The 15,167-nt window shown below is 41.8% G+C and overlaps 1 protein-coding gene across 2 annotated transcripts in view; it reads right to left on the bottom strand.

The window, feature by feature from the left end:
* Positions 1 to 9,472: 9,472 nt before the first annotated feature.
* The window catches only part of TAF4B (TATA-box binding protein associated factor 4b), a 65,349-nt gene continuing 59,654 nt past the window's right edge, over positions 9,473 to 15,167 (bottom strand). For both annotated transcript variants that reach the window (XM_081919522.1, XM_081919521.1), the window contains one exon: positions 9,473 to 10,509. In XM_081919522.1, coding sequence (XP_081775648.1) covers positions 10,366 to 10,509 — 144 coding nt within the window. In that variant the 3' untranslated portion in view covers positions 9,473 to 10,365. The remainder of the gene's footprint in view (positions 10,510 to 15,167) is intronic.

Below are 15,167 nucleotides of genomic sequence, written 5' to 3' on the forward strand. Positions count from 1 at the left end.
GTACTCATTGGCCTGTTTAATTCTAACACCCTTCCCAAAGGTAGTGTTTTAGTCAGTCAGTTAGTTAGTTTTTGGTACTTCTGCAAAACCCTGAGTCCCCCCAAAAAAACCTCCCCCTTCTGTATGGATGGTGCCATTTTGGCTCCATGAATGGATCACACTCAACGTAAGTGTGCTATTCATGTGTGGCAAGGCTAGGCAGCACAGGGTGCTCCAGCAAGCTGTTGAACCATAGGCTCCTCATTCCTGAGGGAAAGGATTGAACCTTACCGCTTGCTTAAGAGGGCAACTGGCATGTTAAGAGTTTGCAGGTTGCCTACCTTTTTTATGGTAGCAGAGCCAGGATCACTCTTTCCTCTTCCGAGTTCTCACACCCTCCATCTCCAACTGGATTGTGCTGGCTCTTCCCCACGACTGGCTCCCAGCAAGGCTTAGGGCTACCCTGTGTTCCTGCTTGCTGTCCTTTTCTGTCTGATGACAGCGGGCCCAGGGGCTTGCCTCAGGCTTTCCTTCTTAGGGGAAACAGCTCCTACCACTTTAATGATAGCTTTCTACCTTACAGCTCTTCTCTCTCCCACCCCACGCCCCACTTTGAAGTTGCACATCATGCACAGCCATTTAAATTAGCTGAAGGCAGAGCTGAAACGATTCAATATTTTAGGGCCTTGCAGACAATTCATGGGTCTGTTGGGCTTGTGGGCATTAGCACTGGTGCCCACTTCTGAACACCTATTAAGTATTATGTCTGCTATGAAGAGGGACCTTTAGCCACTGCCCACAAAGACAGAATTAGTACAGGGACATGGAACCTCCCACCCTCTGGATGTCACGGGGTTAAACCTGCCATTGGCCTCTGATTGGATATGGAGTTCAACAACATCTGGAGGACCACAGCTTCCCCACCCCTCTCATAATACGTAAGTGCGGATGGTGGTTGGAGTCAGCCCTGGCCTTCACAGACTCTAGCTAAAAGTGCTCCCAAGAAAGAAGATATGTTGGAGCCCTTGGCATTATCTTGATGATGTGTCACTTGGCTTCTCTCTTTTCTTTCCTCCATCTCTCATTTTTACACACTTTCCTTTAATGGTGGCACTTCTCATGCCAAAAATCAAGGGAGGGTATGTCTAATCGACTTATTAAAAGTAAACCTAAAGCAGCACTCAATGTGGCATAGTTTCCCTAAAATGTTGCCAGCTGGCTTTCTTGGGGGGGGGGGGATTTGAACTGAACATACAAAAATATTAGACATGAACTTTGGAATGTTGGATGATAACATTGTTAATGTATATGTTAAAGGGAACGCAAGCTGAGCAGTTGATGTACATGACAACCAGCCATTGTGCACATTCACCCAACCTCATGGACATGCACATTTGCGATCTGCAATCATCATCTGAGGCCCTTTTTTGTGTGCCTCCTCCACAAGAGTTCCAGAATGTGGCAACGCAAGAACGGGCCTTTACTGTAGTGGCCTCCCATTTGTGGAATGCTCATCCCAGGCACCAGGCAAAAACATTTCTCTTCAACCAGGCCTTTGGCTGATTCTACAGCCTTTTAAATGTGTTTGGAGGAGTGGGCATTTTTGTTTTATTTTTATACTATCTCTGCTTATATTCTGAATTTTTATCTTGTGATCTTCGCTGAGATCTTCAGATGAAGGGCGGTATATGAATTTAATTAATATATGATCTGCTAGTCATTGCACACAATCCCTAACAGGTTGTTGGGAATGTGCATATATTGAGTGCATTTTGTATATTCCCCCATGCAATCTGCACATTCTCCAGTCAGTATGCAGTCTCCAAAAAACATGCCCCGCCCCTTCTTGTTCAGAAATGTGCATTTGCACTCCCCAGACTGCTTCTGGCCCACAAAATATCCTTCCATTGATCAGCGAAGCAGCAGGAACATTCTAGTTTCTATACCACTCTACCCTAGACTTCAGTAAGAGCGATCGTGAACACTGCCTGTTTATAGAGGGGACCATAACAAGAACAGCCAGGTACACAGTATCTCTGCAATTAAAACGGCTGGGAAAGCCATCAGTCCCCATTCCCAGCTGCTCAGCTACAGCCACAGTTCACACCTCCTTTCCCAACCTGAGTGCATATGCAGCAATGGCAGCCATTAATCTCTAGGCAACATTTTCCACACAGAAAGTGACAGCTCTTGCTGGCACAAAGCCAAGGGAAGGCCTACATACAAATATGCCTTATTTACTACCCTTAAGCATAAATAGAGTTCAGTCTCCTATCACCTCTTGCAAAAGCAACCTTGCACCTACTTCCAGACTGCATAAGACTCAAAGCATGCTACCACCTTCGAACTCTATGTAAAGTCATCAACTGGAAACATGCATCAGGACATAGGAACATGCTAAATGATTTGGGTGGAGATTGTTAGCAAGGGAATGTTGGCAAACATCCTGCTGCAACTGTGCATCTGCACTTCTGTACATCTTTCCATATGTATCACTAACTAAGGACATGGGAGAAATTAGATTCAGTTCACATTTGAAGACGAGTTTTTCCAATTGGCACTTCCCAAAACAATATGCAGACAGCAACACACCTATCCCTTGAAACTCACACTCCTCTGAATTTTGCAGTTCAGTTCTCCAGCTGAATCATGTTTAAAAATGCATATATTAGGGGGAAAGTGTGCACAAAGATAACTATATTCACAAAAATAACATATTAAAATGCATTATATTGGAGAAAATGGCTTGCAAAATTGTGTAGTCAAAACTACATGGAAAGATTGAGCAGAAAATTGCACTAAAATCCATCAGGTTTTTTTAATTAAAAAAAAATAAACAAATTGCTAATTCCTGCAGGAATGTGGAAAACTGGGTATAAGATGGGAAAAATAAGAAATAGAGAGAACCAAAATTGGACAGATCCTTCCATCTCTGTTCACTACTTTTCTGGATGCTTTCTATTCTCAGTGTGTTGCACAGTGTTTCCCCAGCACAGCAGGAGGCAGAGTGAAACAGAGACAAGCGAGAAAAAGGTCCCCATCCTCTTCCAACTGAGGTTGGTGACGCCTAGGAAGGATGCCACCCCACATCCCTCTATGCTGCTTTTTAAGAGCTTGCGGCCCACAGATGCCTTGCTAGCCACTATCACATCCATGATAGCAAACATTCACATTGTATACCAACATTCCTCTAGCATACAAGGACACCTATAAATATGAGTCTAATCAAGATTGCAGAAGTATGTTTATGTCACTAGAGTAGGAGGGAATCTAGTTTTTTCTCATTGCTTATCTAGGTAGCTAGCTACATACAGAGCTACTTGGAAAAAACTTACATCATGTGATGGCCCATCTAATGCCCAATTATATGTACTGTGGTACTTCCGGTTGTGCATGGGATCCATCCCGGAGCTCCAGTTGGATCCTGAGGAGTTTGCAACTGGAGGTGCCGCTTCTGCGCATTTAGCGAAACCTGGAAAAATACTTCTAGGTTTGCCGCATTCACATCCTGAAGGATACGCAACCAGAGATGTACGTATCCAGAGGTACCACTGTAGTATCCTTTCTTCACAAACTCCTTACAGCTATGGAGAATCTTTGTTGCTGAACTCCAATTCCCATCATCCCCAGCAAGCTTGGCCAATGGCCCAGGGATGATAGGACGTGTAGTCAACAATAAATGGCCCCCCAACCCTTGCCATAATAGGTCATTATCAGCCCCATTTTACAGACTAGAAGAGCGAGTGGGACCGCGATTTGCCAGTGACCATGGCAGAGTCATGTGCACATTAACTACAATAGCTGCGCTGTGTTCTCACAGCTGAATTTGCTTGGTGAGGCTCAGCCCCTCAAAGCTCTAGCAGAGCAGTGCTCTCGCACAACCCAGAGTGTGCAAATTAAAATGTGCTCCCACAGAAGAATCATTAACTTTGTGTCGTTAGGGACCTGAGGGAGATAGGAAAAGATTTTTGCTGGTGGCAAAGTTTCCAGCGTTAGCTAATGAATGTTTATAAAGTACTTTGCATATATAGTACCTTTTATCAGAGGATCTCCAAGTATTAGATTTATCTAGGAGGCCTCAGGCCTAGGCACACTCACACACAAGCTGCACACAGCCAAGGTGGTTCACACCGGGTTTTAAATTTTGATCACATCTTTGTATTATATGCAAAGGACATTTCGTTGTAGTTGAGAGGCAAGCCGTACTAACAGGACCAAAAAAAATGGAACAAAAGCATTTTGCCAAGGAAGTGAAAGGAAGAGGAAGCGAGTGATAAGTGGCTGTATCAGGTGTGCTGATAGCTGGAGCAGAGGGTCAGATAGCACAGGAATGCTGAAGCTCCTCTCTCCCCTAAAGCTCTTCTTTGCCAAAGGGGAGGAGAGCAACACACCTGATTTGTCCTTCAAATAGTCACACGTTGCAGACTCGGCTGCTGCCTTGCAGACTAGCAAGTCAGGCATTTCTTTCCCAATGACCCTTTGTAATGGCAGAGATGCAGTGCTCTCTGTTCTAGAGTCAATATGCTGCTACATTAAAGAACCATCAGCAGGGAATGCAGAAACAAGAAGATGGAAGGCAGAAACACCCTGCAGGATTAATGCTGGAAGGTTCCAGCAAAACAGAATCACCGGCAGCTACAGAATTCAGTTTTAAAGGTCCATGCCTTACTGCCTGCAACTGTGAATGCAGAACACAGCCATCTTGGCTAGTAGCCATTGGTTTGGGGAATATGCTTCTGTGCTTCATTAACTTTGATATTACTGTGGCCTCAATTTAGGGCAAAGACATTTGGTTAAAACAAATTGGTTATATAAATTTTAATATGCCAATAGTGTGTATTACTAGCTTTATTCTACGTGTGACTTTTGAGGGCCAAACTTGATTTTTGTTTTATTGTTTAAATACCTTCATCCTTAAAAAGAAAGAAAGACAGAAATCCTAAGGCAGATTTCAGCCTGTTAAACTAAACTAAACTAAAATGCATCCCTTATCTCGGATGTCATTAGTGAGGAAGCCACCACGTTCCTTTATGAAAATCCCCCATAAAACAGTAGTTTGACCACAAGTTGTGCAGAAATGTAATAAGACTCGAAACACTTAGCATTTCCTCATGACATACCATACACAAAATGGTAAAAATATAAATAAATGCAACTGCATGTGGGACAGCAGCGAGGATGATAAGTTTGGATGTGAGAAACCCAGGTTCCGTTCAGACCACATAGAACCTAAGCTAAGCTACTTTACAAGACAGAGAGTGGCTGAAAAACTAAGAGGCAGCTCAGAGCTCCTGGAGGACAGGCAGAATTACAAGCTAAGAAAAATAAAGCTCCCAGAACGAGGACCAGCTTGGCATGCTTACATTCTGCAAGCTGCCTCTGGGTGTTCTTTGCCTTTGTGCTTCTTATTTGGGTAATAAGCAGTCTTTATACAAATGCTTGTCCCCTTCCAGGCCAAGACATCAGCACCTCAGCTGTACCTTACCTGTGAAAGAGGAAAAGTGGCACACGAGTGATGCTTCTGCTGGTCCCCTTCCTTTACAGCATCCAGAATCTTGGAGGAAGCAGATGCTGAAGTCTTGTGTCATAGGCGGCGACAAGAAACCTGGCTGGGAATGAGCTACTATCAGGGCCGTCTTAAGCATATCCGGCGCTGTGGTGCAAAGATCTCTCCGGTGCCCCCCCCCTTCCCAGAGTTGATCTTTTTTTTTTAGGGCTGGAGGAGGCAGGCAGTGGCTGGAGGGCAGCCTCTCTGGCAGGGAAGAGGCAGAGGCTGGATGCAGCGCCTCCTGGCATCACACCAAGCGAGTGGCCTGCGCTGAGCGAGTGAGCAAGGGCACGTGCGCCGCTCTCGCCAAGGGTCAGCTCAATTTTTTCCATTTTAGCCTTCTGGCGCCCTGCAGAATTCGGCACCTGCAGGCTAAAAGGGAAAAAACTGAGCCTACGCTCGCTCAGTGTGCTCATTCGGTGTTCCCCAGACTCTCGCCTGGCGCCCTCCAGAACTTGGTGTCCTGGCACCCCGCACCACTAGCCTCAATGGGTAAGACGGGCTTGGCTACTACACTATTAGCCTTGCCACTGTCAAAGCCCAGCTGCTGGTGATTTCCGAGGCAAAGGCAAGTAAGGAATTCTTTGCATAAAGACTAGGGCCTAGTAATGCTTGTGCATTGGAAGAAACTCCATTTTGGAGAGGCATGGTGCACCCCACATTGCAATCTGTATTTTTGAGCTTATTCTGCACTCCTCAATCCCAAGATTCCTCTTCAAAGGTCACCTCAATGTTTACATCTCAGTAGCTTTAGCTGTTTTCCCACATGAGTTCCCCAGATTAACCCCCTTTGTACATTTTTCCAGCTAAGATACTACCTCGGCTGTCTTCATCTCCAACTAGTGGGTAGGATTGCCTTGCTTGTAAAGGGATTTTCAAACCTCTTTCTTGAGTTAACCAGGGTTGGGGACCAGTCCTCAACTAGGAACACCAGGTTTTTACTATAGTTTCAGTAGCATCAGAAGTATTTAAATGTTCCACTCAGCTCCACTCAAAGAGCTTTCCACAAGACTGTGGAGGAGAGAAAAAAATAATATTTGACTTGGAATTTCCAAGTTTGGTAGCAATATGCCACTTCTTCCTAAGGGACAGGTTTATAGAGTCCCCAAGGGCTTCACATAAAAAAAATCAAAAAAATCTGCAGCAATAGTTGTTTTCGGATATCCATCATTGGGTATCCTCAGGCAATGAAAACACCAAGATGTTTTGCAGAAGAAGAAAGGTCACAGGAATCAGAAAACAAGTCCCTTTAAATAGGATTTTATGCATTCAGAGCTATTCCTGCACAAACCTAGTACCATATTTAGGACAAAGGTTCCAAGCCTACACATATAATTTGTTCATTCATTCATACTTTGCCTTTCCCACCTGTAAAGAAGGGCTCAAAGTGGTTCACAGAAAGCATAGATTTAATGAGCAACCTATTTTTAAAAAAATACAAAAGCAGGTGAGAGAAATAGAAACATACTAGGGAGCACATCCTATTGAGCACTGGGATTTTCTGAGTAAACATGCATAGGATTCTGCTGCAACTATTAAACTTGGGCATGAACAAATTAAGCTGACACCACAAAATGGTTAATTCAAAGAGCCAAGTGTAGGATCTTCCAAGTTCATCCAGCTGCTCTCCCATTAAAGAAACAAATCTCAGCTGCTGGACTATCAAATCCTAGATGCAAGTTCATTTTCTCATCTAACAGTTCCCTTTTCAAAACTTGTTTTATACCTACACCTAATGGATTTGTAGGAGCTCCTAACATTAAGAAATGCTAGCTGACCGCAGGACCAATCCTCTGGCTATAGCAAGGAACCCATAATAACAATGTCAGCTAATAAAGAGATTTTGGGAATCTTTGTAGTCATCCCATTCAGACCTGAGCAAATCAAGTCCCAGGACCTCCAAATGAAAGTTACTGTTGTTATTGGAGGTAAGTTTATCTGCTTAAATTGCAGCATCAAGGAGTAAACTAGTTGTCCCTATCTGAACAACCTGTCAGTCCACAATTTAAAAGGTTTGATAATTAACAAAGTTACCACCAGGAAAGGACTTGGACCAAGCCCAAGCATAATCAGTGGAAACAACTGGTGTTTTGAGATACACCTCTGACCCAACATGATTGGTTTCCTTCAATATCTGGTAGTTAAGCTACATTAAAATCAGAGGCACAGAGGCTTTTCGCACTGGTGGTACCAGTGTTGTGGAATGTCCTCCTTGCAGAAATACAGGCGGCTTTATTGGTAGGGCATTTTTCAGAATCTTTTAGCAGGTTTGTTTCACTGTATATTTTAATTGTGGGTGCCTTTAATGCTTTGATGGAACTGTATCCATATGTAATTTAAATACGGTCCCATCAAAACATTAAGAACACTCACAAGAAGAATTTAAACAACTAGATCAGAATCTTCACATTCAGGGGAATGACATCCCTAGGAGAACAGAGTTGCGAGTCAAGAAAAAATTGGACGATTGCTGATTCCCCGTCCCTGGCATAAGGGATTACCTACTCACAAAGAACAACTGGAAGGTTAGAAGAGCCAATTGTGTAGAGCTGCAGCAAGTAGCCTTTGTCAGTGGGTACCTTCAGGGCTCACAGGGCACAATTTCACACAGCACACTTGCCCACCTCTATTGCAATGTTTGGGGACTACTGGCTTGGCTTACGATGTGATAAGGTGACAGAAGACATGCTTAATTCCTCCTTTCTCCTGGGCTTCCATGGGAGGAAGGCTATGATATACACTGGTTCTCATTAATAACAACAAATCAAACTAGATGTGTGGGGCAGTGTTCACAAATGGCAACACTCATCTACCCTTATCTTATGGTGTTCTGCTGCTTTCAAGCCATTTTTCTACAGCTCAGTTCCAATACCAAAGGTGAGCTAGGTAATGAGATAATTGCATAAAGCCCTTACAGGTCTAGTTTGAGGGCACATGGTGCAGTTCCCTTGCAGAAGCTAAGCAGGTCTGAGTCTGGTCAGGGCCTGGATGAGAGACTGCCTGGGGGAGAGGGAGTTCCTTGATGAGAGGCAGGATATAAATGTAATTAAATGGCATGGGGGAGAGGGAAGAAAGGCCCGTTTCACTTCTCACACATGCACTTTTGAGGAAAAAGACCCCAACTCCCACCTTACATGTGAACAGTGCAGACAAAAATGCTTTAACACAAGCTATATGCAAATATCGAGCTATATTCTTGAAGTATTCTCTGCTATTGCGGACATTCTGCTTTGATGTGCTGACAGCTAGCTCTTCATGACAACAGTGCTGGATGCAATAATGCCATCTCTGATGTTTGATGGAGTAAATACTCGTTAACATTTTTAATAAAATAGTTATTTTAATGCAGTATTTAAAATAATTTTAAACAATTGTCAGCAAGACTGAATACACAACCAGGGAAATGCTGTACTTTACATAAATAGTAAAGCTATGCATTTTATTATACAATTATCTTTCTTCTTCTGTCTGCCTTATCCCACCAGTATCTTGCTGAAATTTCACACAGACAAATAATTCACTATGTAGGTTTAACTAACTTAGTTCAGTTTTTCTAACAGAGAAACTAACTAGATTAGAGCCTCTCAACATTCTGCAGTAGTCCTGGTGTCTTAAGTTAGACGGTTTCCCCAATTTGTAAGGTGGCATACCCAAAAGATTTGAAAGCCTTTAAAAATAAAGACTTTAATGGTAAAGACATTCAGCTGCTATCTCTTACCCATCCCAGTATACACCCAATGTTATACATTATGTGCACAGGGTAGTGCAGAATTTGTAGGAAAGTGCAAAAGGTGTCTTCATATGGCTCTCCACAACCAACTTCTTCTGGAGTGATTCACAGCAGGCAAACCGGCAGGCTCTCTTTAAAGTCCACCAGAACTATGACTTCAGCTCCTTGCAGAGTTTTGTGCTCTCCCACGAAATGCCACAGCAGAATTTTTCTCCCTATTAATCGGATTTCGGAATCGCATCCAAACTTCCAGTTTAAGATCAAATCCCTGATAACTGTATGTCTGCTCTTTGATTTCCATAATGTAGGAAGCAGGAGATCAAATAATTATATTCTATACTTTACATAAAGCAGTGTTCCACACTGCAAGAGCCTCCAAGATAGTTCCCTGCTTTAAAGTCTGCACAGATGCAAAACCGAACGCATCCAAAGTCATTGTTATGCTGGAAATGGAATGGAAAGGGCAATCGGCTTGTGTTAAGTGTTCCACCAGATTTGCCTTTTAGATTTCGGCAAGTACATTTCCAAAAGCTGCTCGCCCGAACTCTTACAGTTCCAGCTTGCTTCATCCGTCCAGTAGTACTGGCAGCAGAAGCCATGCCACTGGGAAGTCCCCCTTTCTTTGGAGGCAATAGATTGCAGATCTCACTTTGGCACTTCTTTGGCTTGCTCCCAAGTGGTTTCTCTTCCAGCTAGCTATAGCGAACTCTAAAAACTAGGACAGCTAGCGAGGTTGAATCCTGTAGGCAACACGCTAGCAAGCTGCTTGCCTGCTGGTTTGTGATTAAATACATTCGTCATACCACCCTTCCCCAACTGCAGCATTACAAGGCACAATATTCATGGGATAATATTGCAGATTGAAATACTGACACAAGTGTCGCTTATACTGAACTTCGCAGGCTCCTGAAGCCTTCTGTCTCCAGTGCATTCAGGCAGCATACATGTTTCTAGTAACCACCCAGTAGACTGTTCTAGGTGGTTCCCTTCGTTTAAGAAAAAAGGGAAAGGAAACAGGTGATCACTGTAAACCAAGGTTTCAAGATAGTGCAAACAGGTGTTCTTTGGCAACAAATGCTGGCAAGCCCAAACGCAAACTGCCTAGCCGTTACTTCAGAAGAGCTCGGTACAAGGCTAGAGAGTGCTTCAGCTCTTTTTCTTGTTCCATACAGAATATCAAGTCCCTGAGGCAGATGCGTGTTATTCGTGGATGAAGATTTGGTTTCGCAAGGCTGGGTGATCTGTTTAAGCCCTAGAACAGGAGAAAGGAGAGAAAAGGTGAGTAGTCATTAAAAATAAATAAAACTCACTGTACAACGTAAGTGCAACTCCAGTAGGATCTTATACTGCATGAGCTTCACCCATCATTATTTGCCCTAACTTTAGAGGTCTCCCATGCAAGCAATTGCTCGACAGGGCACAGTGTCTTTGCAGGAAACACATGCAATTCAGTATGCTGAGACCCGTTTCTCAAAGAATTGTGTTCAGAGTCTTCAGGAAAAAATAGGATAAAGCTCTTAAATGGCCTCATCCTGAATATCCAAAAGGAGACCTCAAAAAACTCCACCCCAGCCTTAAGATCTATTGAAGAGGTCCCTTTATCTTTTTTTTTTTTCATATATTTTTATTGAGTTTTAGCAACACAAAAAAGAAAAACTTATTTGTATCCCATTACATCTCATCTCTCTTCTCTGTTTAGACCTCCCTCAACTTTCCCGACAATCTTTCGCACCCTCTATCCTATCTACACATTTCTTAGCTTCAACATTACCATTAAACGTTACAATTCTTTCTATGTTTCTCTTTGCGTAATGTTCCTCACTCTTTCACAAAGCTTCTTTGAGACACACTAACGTTGTCTGTTCCTCACATACGATTTCCAAATAATCCGTAAATTTCCCCCAGTTTTCCAAAAATTTCTGATCTTTTTGATATCTTATTTTGCCTGTTAATTTGTCCAATTCTGCGTAATCCATAAGTTTAGCCCTCCAGTCTTCCAGAGTCGGGACCTCTTTTCCTTTCCAATTCTGGGCCACCAGCATCCTTGCCGCCGTAATAGCATATTGAAAAAATTTACAGTCTTTCCTTATTATATCCCTTCTTGTTATTCCTAATAGAAAAATTTCCGGTTTTTTAACAAAATTATATCCTAATATTTTCTTCAGTTCACTGTGTATAGTCCCCCAAAATTCCCTTATTTTGCTGCACTCCCACCACATGTGCATGAATGTACCCTCCTTCTCTCCACACCTCCAACATTTATTACTGATTTTATACATTCTAGCTAATCTTACTGGCGTCAGGTACCATCTATACACCATCTTCATTGAGTTCTCTTTTAGGGAGACACAGGCTGTAAATTTTATGTTTTCGTTCCATATTTTGTACCATTCATCTATTTCTATGTTTTGTCCCAAATCTCTGGCCCATTGAATCATCGTATCTTTCACCCCCTCATCCATCGTATACCATTCTAGCAAGATTTTATACATTTTTGAAATCACCTTATGGTTGTTATTCACTATTTCTATTTGAAATTTGGATTCTCTTTCTCTATACCCTTTTTCTTTTTCATCCCTCTTAAACATTTCGTTTATTTGGAGGTAGTGTAGCCAATCATAAACCTGCCCTTTTATTTCCTCGTATGGTTTTATCCTCCATTTTCCCCCTTCCTTCCTCACCAATTCTCCATAAGTCGCCCAGTTGTCTCTCATATTAACTTTTTTAACTGCCAACACCTCTAATGGGGACAGCCAATGTGGGACTCCGACTTCCAGAATGTTTTTATATCTATCCCATACCTCCAGCAAGGCTCTCCGAAAGATATGGTTTTCAAATGATTTATAACCCTTTTTCTTCTCCTTCCATAAATGGGCGTGCCATCCAGCTCTATTATCGAATCCTTCCAAATCTAACAGCTTTGTGTTTTTCAGGTTGATCCATTCTTTCAGCCAACATAAGCATGCTGACTCATAATATATCTTTAAGTCGGGCAGGGCAAACCCCCCCCTTTCCTTTGCATCTATCAATAATTTATGTTTAATTCTTGGTTTTTTCCCCTGCCAAACATATCTTGCGATCAACCTCTGCCATTCTTTAAAAATCAACGTTCCTTTTAGGATCGGTAGCATTTGGAATAGGAACAACATTTTGGGCAATACTGACATCTTAATTAGAGAAATTCTGCCCCAAATGGATAATTTTAGTCTATTCCATATTATCAAGTCCTTCTTAATTTTATTCCATGTCGGTGTATAGTTATTCTGGTATAGGTCGATATTTTTTGGGGTCAGCCAAATTCCTAAGTATTTCACTTTTTTGACGATTTCAATTCCTGTTTGTTGCTGCAGTTCTTCCGTCGCTGATTTCTCCATATTTTTAACCATGATTTTTGTTTTCTTCCTATTTATTATGAACCCCGCTACCTCTCCAAATTTCTCAATTTCATCCAATATTTCTGTAGCTGACTCCAGCGGATCTTCAGCCGTCAGCACCAAGTCATCTGCGAAGGCTCTTACTTTATGTTGGTCTTTTCCTACCGCCACCCCTTTTATTCTTTCTTTTTTCCTTATTGAGTCTAGTAACACCTCCAGAACCATGATGAATATCAATGGGGACAGTGGACAGCCTTGTCTAGTGCCTTTTGAGATTTTTATTTCTTCTGAAATCACACTATTTACTATCAATCTGGCTCTTTGCTCCGTGTATATCGCCTTTACTCCGTTGAAAAAATCGTTGCCCATATCCCTCTGTTCGATGTTTTTCAGCAGAAAGTCCCATGATACATTATCAAATGCTTTTTCAGCATCCACAAACATTAGCATTGCCTGCTTCTCATTCCTAGCAGACAGATATTCTATAATATTTACAATATTTCTCACATTGTCTCTCATCTGTCTGCCGGGAAGGAAGCCTGCCTGATCTTCATGTATAATTCCTTGTAAAACCTTTTTCAGCCTTTCTGCCAGTATCCCTGCGAAGATTTTATAATCCGTATTCAATAGGGAGATTGGCCTATAATTTCTGACTTGCGTCAGATCTGCATCGTCTTTTGGAATAAATGTTATGAGTGCTTCTCTCCACGTCTCCGGAATCTCTTTCTCCTTCAAAATCATATTCATCACTTCTTTCATTGGTTGTATCAGAGTTGTCTCTAATTCTTTATAGTACCTTGCTGTAAAGCCATCTGGTCCCGGGGCTTTTCCATTTTTCAGTTTTTTGATTGCCTCTTTTATCTCTTCCAATCTTATTGGGGTGTTCAGTCTCTCTTGTGCCTCTGTTGGAATCTTCTGTACTTCTTTCTCTTTTAAATATCTTTCTATTTTCCTTGTGTTGTTCTTTCCTTTCCTTCTATACAGTTGTTTGTAGAAATCCAAAAATCCTTTCCTAATCCCCTTAGGGTTGGTTATCTCCTCTCCATCCACCTCTATTTTGTTTATTGTATTTCGCTCTTTTCTTTCCTTAGTCTGCCATGCCAGCCACTTCCCTGCTTTATTTGCAAATTCAAAATTCTTTTGTCTTAATCTTTTAATATTCCATTCAACTTCTTTGTTTATCATCATTTCGAACTCCTTTTGCAACACTTTAATACTTTGTTTGATTCTGGCATTATTTGGTTTTTTTATCAGTTTCTGTTCGTTTTCCATAATTTGTCTTAATAGTTCCTTCTTTTCCTTTTCTCTATTCTTTCTTTTAATCGAGTTCTGTTGGATAAAGTACCCCCTCATCACCGCCTTGCCTGCGTCCCAGACCACACTCTTCTTCGTTCCTTTGTCCCAATTATCTTCAAAATATTCTTTCAATTTCTTCTTCGCCTCTTCAATTACCTTTTGATCATCCAATAAGTAGTCGCTCATTTTCCATCTAAACGATCTTTCTTCCAAACTCTTGATTTCTATTTCCAAAGGACTGTGATCTGAGATTACTCTTGGTTGAATTTCTACCTGGGATATTCTCGGTGCCAGCTCATTTGATATCCAAATTTGGTCAATTCTGGACATAGATTCATTTGGGTCGGAGTAGAATGTGAATTCTTTTCTTAGTGGGTATCTCAGCCTCCAGATGTCTATTAGATTACAGCTCTTTATCATTTCAAAAAAAGACTTAGGTAACTTCCCTTCTTTTGAGCTGTTATTCCTTAGTCTATCCATTTCTAAGGAGACCACCCCGTTCATATCTCCCATCAAAACTATCTTTTGGTCTGCAAATTCTAATAGTTTGTCCTCCAATTTTTTGTAAAATTCGGATTTATTATCATTTGGCGCATAGATCCCGACCACTATTATTTTTTCACCTTGCCAATTGATCTGAATTGCCATCATTCTTCCTTCATCGTCTTTGAATATTTGTTGGGCTTCTATTTTGCTTTTGACGTACATTACCACTCCTCTCTTCTTCTTTTTATCTGAGGATATAAATTCATTGCCTAATCTCTTATTAATCAGGATCCTTCTGTGACCCCTTGCGATGTGGGTCTCTTGTAGACAAATTATGTCTAAGTTTTTCTTCTTTAAAAATTGTTCCACCTTGTTGCGTTTTTTCTTTTCATTCAAGCCATTCACATTCCAGTTCCAGATTTTTAAAGCCATATTATTTTACTTAAATGTATTTAGATGCCTTCCTCCTTTTCTTCCTCCTCTTCCTCTCTCGCCTCTTCTTCCTCCTGTTCCTCGTCTCTCTGGCTGTTTTTCCTCTTCGTCTCTTCTCCTCCTGATGCGCCCTTATCCTCTTCCTCCTCTTCTGCCGTCAGCTCTTTGTATTTCCTTTGAAATTTACTTATCTCTTGCGGATTGGTCAGTCTGTGCCTTTTGCTCTTGTAAAAAAAGGAGATCCCCTCGGGGAACTCCCATTTAAATTCTATATTATTCTTTTTGAGAGTTTGGACTATTGCTTTATAGGGGTCTCTCCGTT

Source organism: Podarcis melisellensis (assembly GCF_964234715.1).
Source record: "Podarcis melisellensis genome assembly, chromosome: 7".
Classification (NCBI taxonomy): Eukaryota; Metazoa; Chordata; class Lepidosauria; order Squamata; family Lacertidae; genus Podarcis; species Podarcis melisellensis.